At 44.7% G+C, this 12,849-nt stretch overlaps 1 protein-coding gene across 6 annotated transcripts in view; it reads right to left on the minus strand.

Annotated features, from left to right (window-relative positions):
* Window positions 1–12,849, minus strand: part of CCDC138 (coiled-coil domain containing 138) — a gene marked incomplete at its 3' end in the record, with an annotated part of 288,926 nt that overhangs the window by 97,218 nt on the left and 178,859 nt on the right. For 5 of the 6 annotated variants that reach the window (XM_080657466.1, XM_080657465.1, XM_080657464.1 and 2 more), the window contains exon 12: window positions 10,490–10,682. The exons of the other annotated variant lie outside the window; for it this stretch is intronic. In XM_080657466.1, the coding sequence (XP_080513592.1) occupies window positions 10,490–10,682 (193 nt within the window). The remainder of the gene's footprint in view (window positions 1–10,489; window positions 10,683–12,849) is intronic. 6 annotated transcript variants of the gene reach the window in all.

The following is a 12,849-nucleotide window of genomic DNA, read 5'->3' on the forward strand; positions in this document are numbered from 1 at the left end:
CTGTAAAAAAGAAGCAATTCTTACCATTTGCAGCAGCATGGATGGAACTGGAGAGCATTATGCTAAGTGAAATAAGCCAGTCAGTGAAAGATAAATACCACATGATCTCACTCATTTATGGATAATAAAGAACATTATAACCTGATGAACAAAAAGATAGATACAGAGGCATCGAACAGACTGTCAAACTACAGCAGGAAGGCTGAGGGGGCGGGGGGAGGTAAGAGATCAACCGAAGGACTTTTATGCATACATATAAGCATAACCAATGGATGCAAGACACTGGGAGTGGGGGGTGAGGGCATGTGCTGGGGGGTAGGGGAGAACGGGGGAAGGTCAGTGGGGAAAAAAGGGAGACATATGTACTACAATTTGTGATACTTTTAACAATAAAAAATAAATGAAAAAGAAAGAAAAAAACAAAAAATTTGAAAATTATTGGAAGGTGTCTTTCTTCACACAAAGATTTTAACAAAAAAGGCTACAGGATAAAAAAATGCGTACATTGATTTTGTAAACAGGCAGCCTAGCTGAAAAGAAATTTAAATTATTTAAAATTAAAATAACTTAGAAATTGGACAAGATTCATAAGAAAAAAATGAAACAGGTATGAAGTGATTCAGATATGTAAAAGATACCATTATGTGAACTCTCTGGTTAGAGACTTTGTTTATTACCAGTTACCACAGAGAGTTTAAAATTCACTAGTTACTGTGTCATTATGAATAAACTGCAAACACACTGTTGGTGAAAATAGTAAGTTGTAGAAAAATATGGTAAAACATAATTTGTAGATTTTAAGAAATGATAAACCAAAAGTAATGTGTTTTTTAGAGACTTATATAAACAGCATTTGAGAAGCATTTGTCATCCAACCATCTATACTAATAATCTAAACTAATAATAGGGTAATATGCAAATTGGTCAGGACACTGTCACAGTAACAACTGATCAGCAAGCGTCGGGGACGGGGGCAAGGTCTCTCCACCGAGGCCCTGGCTGGGGGTCCACAGGCACGCAGATAGGCCTCCGCAAAGGGCCTGGCCCAGGGGCAGGGCCACGGCAGAGAGGCCTCTCTGCCGTGGCCCCATCCAGGGATATACAGGCGCGTGGAGGTCTGCAGGCCTCCGCCGTGGCCCGGCCTGGGGCCGTGGCCAGGGCCTCCATGCGCCTGCACCTGGGGTCCACAGGCCTCCACGGGCTCTGGCCTACCTCTTTGGGGCAATCCATCAAGGAGCCCCGATGGGTGGCCAGGGCCTACCTTTTTGGGACGATGGATCACGGGGCTCCCACACTGTGACAGGGCACAGGCCAGGTTGGGGGACCCCCCACCCCCCAAGTGCACGAATTTCATGCACCAGGCCACTAGTGTTTTCATTATTTGACAACTCATTTTCTTGCATGGCAACCTCTTAAAATTCCCAGCATTTGTTCATACTGTTCGCTCAAGAAGGACTTTTCTCTTTACTTTGTGCCTATGAAATCCTACATACCCTACATGGTTTAAACTCCAATGCTGACTCCTTATACTAAATCCTCTCCTGATCCCCTTATACCACCAAAAGTAACATATCATTTCTCTTTAACCAGCACACTATTTAAACTTCTATTGTCATCCTATATAGTAAAAGGCTAATATGCAAGTTGTCCCCTTGACTGGAAGTTCGACCAGGAGTTTGACCAGGGGGCGGGGCCAGCCTGCCAATACCCACGGCCCCTCCCCCTTGCTGGCCCCACCCCAGATTTCCCCCCCCCACCCCGAATGGGGGTGGGACGGCCAGCCAACCACCCGTGGCCACTGTCTCCAGCCAGCCTGCCAACCTCCCACATCCCCTGCCCCCGGCTGGCCCGGCCCAATTGGCCCCAATTGGGGTGGGCCAGCTGGACCCCACCGTGCACGAATTCGTGCACCGGGCCTCTAGTTAATTATAAAGTGAAGCAGAATGAAATATTTACAGTCCACTTATCCACTAGATACTAATATCATTGAGAGCAGGAACTCTCCTATGATTCTATGTTATTAGAAATAATTGGTGTGGCCCAGTGGTTGAGCATCAAGCTATAAACCAGGAGGTCACGGTTCAATTCCTGGTCAGGGCACATGTCTGGGTTGTGGGCTCGATTCCCAGTGGGGGCATTCAGGAGGCAGCCAATCAATGATTCTCTCTCATCATTGATGTTTCTCTCTCTCCTTCTCCCTTCCTCTCTGAAATAAATAAATATATGTTCAATAAATAAATAAATAAGTGTCTTAGCCCTAGCTAGTTTGGCTCAGTGGATAGAGTGTCAGCCTGTAGAATGAAGGGTCGATTCTCGTTTGATTGTGGTCAAGGGCATATGATTCGGGTTCGATTTTGGTCAGGAGCATAATTTTTTTTTAAATTTCTTGGACAAGTATTAGCAATCAAAACTCCCTGGCCTGTGTGGCTCAGTTGGTTGGGCATTGTCCTGTGCACAGAAAGGTTGCTGGCTCAATTCCCAGTCAGGACACATGCCCGGATTGTGGGCTTGTTCCCAAGTAAGGGGTGTGTAGCTGATTAATGTTTCTCTCTCTCCCTCTCCCTTCCTCGGTCTCTACAAATACATAAAAATCTTAAAAGAACAAAATACACCAATCAAACTCATTAAAAAAATATATATATATGAAGTGCCAATTTTATGTCATTTCTGGATTAATCCAATTGTCTTATTTGATGTTTTAAATCAACATTACTCATTTGCTGCCCTGCCCTCCTGTAGCTCTCAGTGCTAGTAGCTCGCTGCCCCGCCCTCCTGCTGATCTGGTCTTACACATCACGGCATTTAATGACCATTTGCATATTACCTCTTTATTATATATCACAATTATTTTAAAACTAGAGGCCTGCCGAAACCGGTTTGGCTCAGTGGATAGAGCGTCAGCCTGCGAACTGAAAGGTCCCGGGTTCGATTCCAGTCAAGGGCATGTACCTTGGTTGCGGGCACATCCTCAGTGGGAGGTGTGCAGGAGGCAGCTGATCGATGTTTCTCTCTCATCGATGTTTCTAGCTCTCTATCCCTCTCCCTTCCTTTCTGTGAAATATCAATAAAATATATTTTTAAAAAAATAAAATAAAACTAGAGGCCTGGTGCACAAATTTCGTGCACAGTTAGGGTCCCTAGGCCTGGCTGGCGATCAGAGCCAATCTGTGAGGCAACCGGCAGGGTGACTGGGGCCACTGGTCGCACCTGCCTTGGCCTGGCGCTGCCCGCTCGCCGGCCCCACCCCCCACCACAACTGCCTGTCAAGGCCTGCGGGCTGGGGACAGCTTCTGCATTGAACATCTGCTCCCTGGCAGTCAGTGCATGTCATAGTGACCGGTCATTCTGCCATTCGGTCTATTTGCATATTAGTGTTTTATATAGACAGATCTGCTAAGGCAAGCCTGTGCCCCAGTGTTGTTGTTTTAGTTTGTTTTTGTGGACAAAAGGGGCCACATGCTAACCTGACAAGCTCAGGGAAAGCTTGCATGGCTGTCTTGCAAACTCAAAGATCTAAAGTAACCACAAAGGACGGTCTGAAATTAAACTTTAACTAAAAGCAGTTATGGTGGGTCGTCACCTCCTAGGCTGGTATATTCCCTGACAAGGTCAACTTTTACCTTAACTGACCTTATTGTCTTTTTGCATCTATGATAACATATCATTGAAATGTCAGGGTAACTTGTAACTTCCCTTTTTTTCCAGACCCCTTAAGGCACAACCAAATGTCCTGAGCTCCAGGTCAGATACCACAGAGTCCCTCATTGTTACTGTTATCATGTTAATTGTTGACTGTTAACTATCCTGTACCCACCTAATTAATATGTCTATCATTTTACTGTCTATCCAATCCCAGAGGTTTCCCTGCTTTGCTTTCTCCTGCCTCTCTATCACCAATAGATTTCATGTAACCCACCTACGTCTCCTCCTTTGATTGCAAAGTATAAATTAAGGTGAAAAACCACCATTCTCTGGAGCATTATCCCAATCCCTTGAGATTCTGCTTTCCAGCAATTGTCGACAGTTTGGCTCAAATAAACTCACAAAAATTCTTTACAGGTTTGAATGTTCCTACGTTAACATTTTAAATCATCATATTCAATATAAGTATTTCTTTCAAATGAACTTTCCAACCATTTTCTCAACTTATACAAACTATATTGGAATTTGACTTGGTATCATTACACTAAACCACCTGGGGTATCTTATGGTTTTTAATACACTTGGTATTACACAGTAAGAAGAACGAAAGTCCTTTATTTTTTGTCATTTAACTTCAGCTGTGAACGAAAAAGGAGTCATGTAGTAAACCTGACTAGTTTAAGAGAGGCCTGCATGGCAGCCTTAAGAGACCTACAGTAACCACACAAAATTTTTAATTTCAGACCATCCTAACTAAAAGCATTCAAGGCAGGTAGTTAAGTCTGGGGGAAGTATTTTTCCCTAACAAAGGTCAACCTTCACATTAAGTGAGCCTGTTGCCTTGCCACATCTAAGAAAACATACCTGCTAACATGCCTTTGGGATATCAAAATAATTTCTTTTTTTCCAGACCCCTCAAAGCACAACCACCTCACCAGAGAAGAAATCACAAATCCTTGCATTATTATCATCACTAGAGGCCCGGTGCACAAATTCGTGCACCGGTGGGCTCCCTTGGACTGGCATGTGCCCTCTCACAGTCTGGGACCCCTCAGGGAATGTCGGAGGCCCGGTGCATGGATTCGGCCTGATCCCTGAATCCATGCACCGGGCCTCTAAGTATGCATATAAGATATTTGGTTAATCTCTTTCCACCCTCCCCTCTCCCTATTCCCCTCTAAGATTCATCAGTCTGTCCATGTTTCCATGCTTGTGCATTGAGTGTCTGCCCCCTGGTGGTCAGTGTGCATCATAGCTACCGGTCAAACTGTCTCTTTTATATAGAGAGATATTAATTGTTAACTATCCTATTCATACCTATGTAAAAGTAGTATATCTATTCCTTTTAGTTTTTTTCAATCCGAGATTTCACCCCTCACATCTTCCCCTACATGTTGCTTTTTCTGGCCTCCCTAATCCATCACCAATGAGTTTTATGTTAATGACCTTCCAACTTCCCCTTTGATTTTGATGTATAAGTGGTAAAACTGTCATTTTCCAGAGCTCAATCCATTGATATTTTGTTTCCTGGAAATTGTGGTCAATTTGGCTCAAATAACCTCATAAAAATTCCTACTGGTTTGGATGTTTCTTACCAGTACATTGACACAGCAATAATCTTTATTCATCTATTATTTACCCATATCTTTATGTCCTGTTATATTTCACAAGGAGGTTTTATAGATACCACATTAGATTATAATTCCATGTTTTACATTTTTTTGTCTTGATTACATGAACAAGATTTCTTTATTCACATAGATATGGCTGCTTATTACTAACAGTGATAGTATACTTCTAGAGGCCCAATGCACAAAATTTGTGCAAGGGCCTTGTCCCCGGCCCCTGCCCACTCCTGCTGCCGCCAGGGACCTCTGCCACCTCTGATGCAGCTCCCGCCCGCTACAGCTTTGTCTGGAAGGAAGGACATCCAGAAGGACGTCCAGCCTAATTAGCATATTACACTTTTATTATTATAGTCATAGTCACGGTAGTGTGGATGGAAGGGGCCACATGTTACCCTGACAAGCTCAGGAAAGGCCTGCATGGCAGTCTTGCAAACTTAAAGACCTAAAGTAACCACCAAGGCCTGGCCAGTGTAACTCAGTGGTTTAGCATTGAGCCAGAAAGCAAGAGGCCATGGGTTCAATTACTGGTTAGGGCACATGCCCAGCTTGAGGGCTTGATCCCCTGAGGGGGATGTGCAGGAGGCAGCCAATCGATGATGTTGCTACCTCATCGATGTTTCTATCTTTCTATCACTCTCCCTTCCTCTCTCTCTAAAAAAATCAATAAAAAGTATATTAAAATAAATAAATAAAATAATCACAAAGGATGTTCTGAAATTAAACTTTAACTAAAAGCAGTTATGGTGGGTAGTCACCTCCTAGGCTTGTATCTTCTCTAACAAGGTCTATCTTTACCTTAACTGAGCTTATTGTCTTTTTGCATCTATGATAACACACCCCTGAAATGTCAGGGTAACTTGTAACTTCCCTTTTTGACGAACCCCTTGGGGCACAACCAAATGTCCTGGGTGCCAGGACAGATACCACAAATTCATTGCTATTGTTATCATGTTAATTGTTGACTGTAAACTATCCTATACCCACTCTTTATTCAATCCTAGAGGTTTCTCCACTTTGGTTTCTCCTGTCTCTCTAATCTATCACCAACAGATTTCATGTAACACCCCCAACATATCCTCCTTTGATTGTAATGTAAAAAAATAAGTAAAAACCCGCCATTCTCTGGAGCATTATCCCAATCCCTTGAGATTCTGCTTCCTGGCAATTGTTGACAGTTTGGCTCAAATAAACTAACAAAAATTCTTTACAGGTTTGAATGTTTTTATGTTAACAACTAGAGGACCAGTGCAGGAATTCATGCACGGGTGGGGTCTGGCCGGCCTGGAGGAAGGAAGAGATGGCAGATGGTTGGCCAGCTGGCCTGCCCCGATCCGGCCCAATCAGGGCCCAGCCAGCTGGGGGAAGAGGCCACGGGCAATTGGCAGGTGGGCCCCGCCTCCGATTGGGGTTGGGGGGCTGATTGGGGGCAGGGCCAGCCATGGGGAGGGGCTGTGGGCTGGCCAGCCCTGCCCCTGATCAGGGTAGGGGGGCTGATCTGGGGTGGGGTCAGGGGGAGGAGGGGCTGCAGATTGGCTGGCCAGCGTCACCCCCTATTGGGGGGGTGATCAGGGGTGGGGCCAGCCTGGGAGAGGGGCTGTGGGAGGTTGGCTGCCCAGCCCCACCCCCTATTGGGGTGGGGGTGTGTGATCAGGGGTGGGCTGGCCAAGGGGAGGGTCTGCGGGCCTATCGTGGTGGGGCAGACTGATCTGGGGTGGGGCTGGCCGGGGGGAAGGGAAGGATGTTTGGCCGGCCGGCCCCACTCTTTTTTTTTTTTTGCAACTTCACGACTTTTATTTGTGGTGCCTGTGCTATGTCTCAAAAGCACCTTCTCCCCCTGCCCAGAACAGCATCGGGGAGGGGGCAGCAAAAAATAGAAGACATCCCTCCCTATTGCACATGGACCCTATATACAGGCCCACCTGGCCCAGGTTGGCAGGATGCTTGGCACATTATTGGATTCCTGCTCAGGGGCAGGAGGGGTGACTGGTGGCAGCACACGTGAGAGGGGACCTCCAGGTGGCCACTCTGGTCCTGGCTACTGGTCCTGGCACCTCCTGGTTCTCGGTTCCTTCCTGGTCCTGCCAGCAGCCCCTACCTGGCTCGGCCTCATGTCTCTATCCTGGCCTCAGATGGCCCCCTTGGCTCCTGGGGGCTCTGTCCTCCCCTACCATCTTGGAGGTCCCCAGGAGAGGTTATGGCTTCTCAGAGACTCCCTGGCAGCCCTGTCACTCATATTCACACAGAGGAAGGGATGTGTGTGGCAGAAGTAGCTGTATAAATGCGGGTGCAGGGGCAAGTCCTCCGGGGTCACTTGGACAGTTTGCTGATAATGCGGATCAGGGTCATGTTCTCATCCTTGAGGCGTTGGTTGTCAACCTGGAGGTTGGATAGGCCCTTTAGCTCCTCTTCCAGCTCAGCAGCCTTGTGCTCCAGGGCCCTGAGCTCAAATCTCTCCAGCTCCAGGAGGGCCGGCCTCTCTGCAAAGTGCTCCTGCCTCTACTGGCACGCTCCAGCTCCACCTTGAGCTATGCCAGCTGCAGCGCGGTCTCAGTCAGGTCTCTCATTCTCAACACACAGCTCTGTGTAGAGCTTCCTGAAGCCTCCCTCAGGCTCTTCCAATCCGCACTGGGGTTCTGGGTTGAGGGCCCGCTGCCTCCGGGTGAAGGGCTAGATTCTGGGCTGATGTCCCCTGGCTTCGCCTCCTCCCCCTTCGCAGGCCCTCTCCTCTCCTTGCCACCTCTGCAGTGCTCCCTGGAGGCCTGTGGTTCTTGCCCCTGCCCCTCAGGTGCCTCTACTCTCTGGGCAGAGTCATCAGAATTCTCAATCCCATGGACTTGGGGCTGCCAGGAAGGGTCCAAGCTATGTGCAATCCCGCTCTTGATTGGGATGGGAGAGTCCAATCAGGGGCAGGCCAGCAGGGGGGAGGGGCCACAAGGTTGGCTGCTGGCTCCACCCCCTGATCGAGCCGGTTTGCTGGCTACAGTGGGCGTCATAGTGACTGTTGGTTAAGTCGTTATGGCTATTATGTTAGCTGGCTTTTTATATATATATATATAGTACTGAAAATCAAAATTTTTTGTGAATTTCCTTTGGAACTTATTTTCTGAAACACAAATTATGGCTTGGTCCATTCCAGTGGTTATAACAAAACACCAGAGACTGGGTAGCTTATAAACAACAAAAATATATTGTTCACAGTTCTGGAGGCTGGGAAGTCTAAAATAAAGACAACAACATGGTCACATTTTGGTGAAGATCCTCCTCCTGGTCCATACCTTATGCCTTCTTGCTGTGTCCTCACATGGTGTGAGGGGCTAGGGGTATCTGTGGAGTCTCTTTTATAAAGCCACTAATCATAGTCATTAGAACTCTACCTTTGTGACCTAAGCTCTTCCCAAAGGCCTCTCTTAATAACATTGTCTCTGGGAGGTAGGATTTTACCATATGAATTGGGGGAGGGGGACAAACATTCAAAACATAGCACATTTTATTAAACTAGAGGCCTGGTGCTCGAATTTGTGTACCAGTGGGGTCCCTCGGACTGGCCTGAGGGATCGGGCCAAAACTGACTCTCCAACATCCCCCGAGGGATCCCAGATGGCGAGAGGGCACAGGCCAGGCTGAGGGACCCCACCAGTGCACAATCAGGGCCAGGGAGAGATGTGGGAGGTTGGCCAGTGGGGAAGGAACCGTGAGAGGGCTCCAGGGTATGTCTGGCCATCTCGCTCAGTCCCGATCAGCCGGACCCCAGCAGCAAGCTAACCTACCGGTCAGAGCGTTTGCCCCCTGGTGATCAGTGCACGTCATAGCGACTGGTCAACCAGTCGACTATCTGCCCCCTGGTGGTCAGTGCATGTCATAGCGAGCAGTTGAGCAGCCTTAACATATGATTAGCATATTACACTTCGATTGGTTGAATGGATGACCGGACACAGCATATTAGGTTTTTATTATATAGGATTTCATAGCCAGTTTCTTCGAATATCCTTAATTTATATAGAGTAACCTCAATTTATACAGAGTAATTTATATAGAGTAATTTTTTTTATGGTTCATTACATATGGTTTGCACATCCAATACTATATTGCACAGAAGTGGTGACAGGAAGCACCTAATTCCCTCCTGTTTTATTTCTCTATTTCATTGGTTTTATCAGTAATGAATGTTATCTTTTATCAAATGTATGTTGGTACGTGGTAACTTTATTTGGGGCTAATAAATGACTTTTTAAACAGTTACCACTCAATTTACTATAACTTTGAGAACCATAACTATAAGAAAGAAAATAACTAAGAAGATAGAGTTAGAGATTAGGGTTTCTTTTTCTTCAATTTCATATAATTAAAAGTAACTAAATAGACACATACTTCAGAGAAAGTAGCCAAATTAAATTACTGCCATTACCCACTTAGAAAAACGAGTTATATAATTTAACAAACAGGAAAGATATATGGTATATTTATTGTTTGACTACATTGGTATGACTTTATTTTAACAAAAATTCTCATATTTAATAATCCAAAATAGTAACTCATTCGCTGTATATCAAAACTACATTAAAAATGGCCAACTTTGATTGAAATACTTTTCAATTCATTCATTCCCTTATTCACTATTATACATCAAATACTATGCTAGGTGCAGAGAGATACATTGTTAAAAGGCTTTTTAGTTTTTCCTCAGAAAACTTACAAACTAGTGCAGGAATTGACAAACTTTTTCAATAAAGGACCACATAATAATAACATAGGCTTTAGAGAACTATATAGTCTCTGTTGTTGTGAGGCAAAAATAGTCATAGACAAAGGTAACAAATAAGCATGGATGTGTTTAAATAAAACTTTATTTACAAAACAGGTGGTGGGTCAAATTTGGCCCATGGGTTATTGTTTGCCAACATCTGCTCTAGTGGAAATTAACTAGCAATTCCAATACTACATGGTAAATGCAGTGATAATGAGCAAAGGCTGTTATGGAACATGATCTAAGAGAATCAACATAGGCTTCTGGGAGGGGGCAACAATCTAACTGATGCCTCTATTGTCTCAAATTCAGGAAACAAAAGTAGTTTTTATAATGTTCTACCATTATAAAACAATTTAAAATCTCATTCTGAAAATGTAAACCATATTTGACTAAGTAAGAATTGCTTCATTATATAGCATTCTCTTCTAGTTGCTTAAGAAAAATTATACCATAAATATATCTGAAAGCTTACCTTGAGTGACTGTTTTGAGAACAATTAAAGTTGACAAAAATCTCAATGGCAAATTGGAACTCCTAAAGAAAGCAGCTGTCTTTGGTTTATTCTCCATATAATGTTCCAAAGAATTATCCTGAATTCCCTTATTTACTACTCCTTTGAATATGTCTTCACCCAATCTCCTCAATGTTGATGTCATAGTTGAATGCTGTTAAAAAATATGTATTATCTTAGTATAGTTATTAATGTTCAGAAAACATAATTTTAAACATTATAAACATACTAGAGGCCCAGTGCATGAAAATTCGTGCACTGGGGGGGGGGGGAGGGGTCCCTCAGCCCGGCCTGCACACTCTCGCAGTCCGGGAGCCCTCAGGGGATGTCCGACTGACAGCTTAGGCCAGCTCCCTGCAGGAAGAGGGCCTAAGCTGCAGTCTGGCCTCCCTCTGCGGGAGGTGACTGGCAGGCCGATCAGGGGACAGCGCAGGCCAGCGAGTGGCCAGCTCCACGCCCCCCATCACCCCTCCACTGCCACCACCAGTCTCCTTGTGCAGGAGGCTACCGGATGGGCCAATCAGGGGATGGCGTCGGCCAGTGAGAGGCCGGCCCCTCTGCCCTCCCCTCAATTGACCCTCCACCACCATTGATCACCGCCACCCCACCCCAGCCCTAGATCACTGTCCCCTCCCTCTACCCACTGGCACGTGCCTTGGCTCACCTGGTGCCACCTGCTCACTGCCCCCCCCGCCACACACACACACTAACTAGTCTATCTGCCATTGGGTCGATTTGCATATTATGCTTTTATTATAAAGATAAGTCAATTTTTTTGTTTTTTGTTTTTTCTTTATTCATTAAGGTATTACATATGTGTGCTTATCCCCCTCATTGCCCCCCCATCCCCCTGCTCGTGCCCTCATACCCCTAGTGTCTGTGTCCATTAGTTATACTTATATGCATGCATACAAGTCCTTTGGTTGATCTCTCCCACTTCAGCCACCCTCCCCCGGTATGATTGATGCATCTCTGTCTCTGGATCTGTTTTTGTTCATCAGTTTATGTTATTTATTATATTCCACAAATGAGTGCAATCACGTGATATTTATGTTCCCCTGACTGACTTATTTCACTTAGCATAATGCTCTCCAGGTCCATCCATGCTGTTGCAAACAATAAGAACTCCTTCTTTTTTACAGCAGTGTAGTATTCCATTGTGTAGATGTACCACAGTTTTCTAATCCACTCATCTGCTGATGGGCATTTAGGCTGTTTCCAAATCTTAGCTATTGTAAATTGTGCTTCTATGAACAGAGGGGTGCATATGTCCTTTCTGATTGGTATTATTAGTTTCTCAGGATATATTCCTAGAAGTGGGACCACTGGGTCAAATGGGAGTCAAATGGGAGTTCCATTTTTAGTTTTGTTAAGGAAACTCCATACTGTTCTCCACAGTGGCTGCACCAGTCTGCATTCCCACCAGTAGTGCACAAGGGTTCCTTTTTTTCTGCATCCTCACCAGCACTTGTCATTTGTTGATTTGTTGATGATAGCCATTCTGACAGGTGGGAGATGGTACCTCATTGTCGTTTTGATTTGCATCTCTAGGATGACTAGTGACTTTGAGCATGTTTTCATGTGTCTCTTGGCCTTCTGTATGTCCTCTTTCAAAAAGTATCTATTTAGGTCCATTGCCAATTTTTTGATTGGATTTTTTATCTTCCTTTTGTTAAGTTGTATGAGTTCCCTGTAAATGTTGGAGACTAAACCCTTATTGGAGATAACATTGGGAAATATGTTCTCCCATGCAGTGGGCTTTCTTGTTGTTTTGTTGGTTTCTTTTGCTGTACAGCTTTTTATTTTGATGTAGCCCCGTTTGTTTATTTTCTCTTTAGTTTCCATTGCCCTAGGAGCTGTATTGGTGAAGATATTGCTACGACATATGTCTGAGGTTTTGCTACCTATGGATTCCACTAATATTTTTATGGTTTCCAGTTTTATGTTTACCTCCTTTATCCATTTTGAGTTTATTTTTGTGTATGGTGTAAGTTGGTGGTCTAGTTTCTTTTTTTCTTTTTCATATATCTGTCCAATTTTCCCAACACCATTTATTGAAGAAACTGTCTTGACTCCATTGTATGCTCTTGCCTCCTTTGTCAAATATTAATTGAGCAGAATGGTTTGGGTCAATTTCTGGGTTATCTACGCTATTCCATAGGTCTATATGTCTGTTCTTGTGCCAGTACAAGGCAGTTTTGAGAACACTGGCTTTGTAATATAGCTTGAATCTGGTATTGAGATCCCTCCTACACTGTTCTTCTTTCTCAGGATTGCTGTGGCTATTCGGGGTCTTTTTTTATTCCAGATGAATTTTTGGA

The sequence above is a fragment of the Plecotus auritus genome (assembly GCF_963455305.1).
Source record: "Plecotus auritus genome assembly, chromosome: 2".
Taxonomy (NCBI): domain Eukaryota; kingdom Metazoa; phylum Chordata; class Mammalia; order Chiroptera; family Vespertilionidae; genus Plecotus; species Plecotus auritus.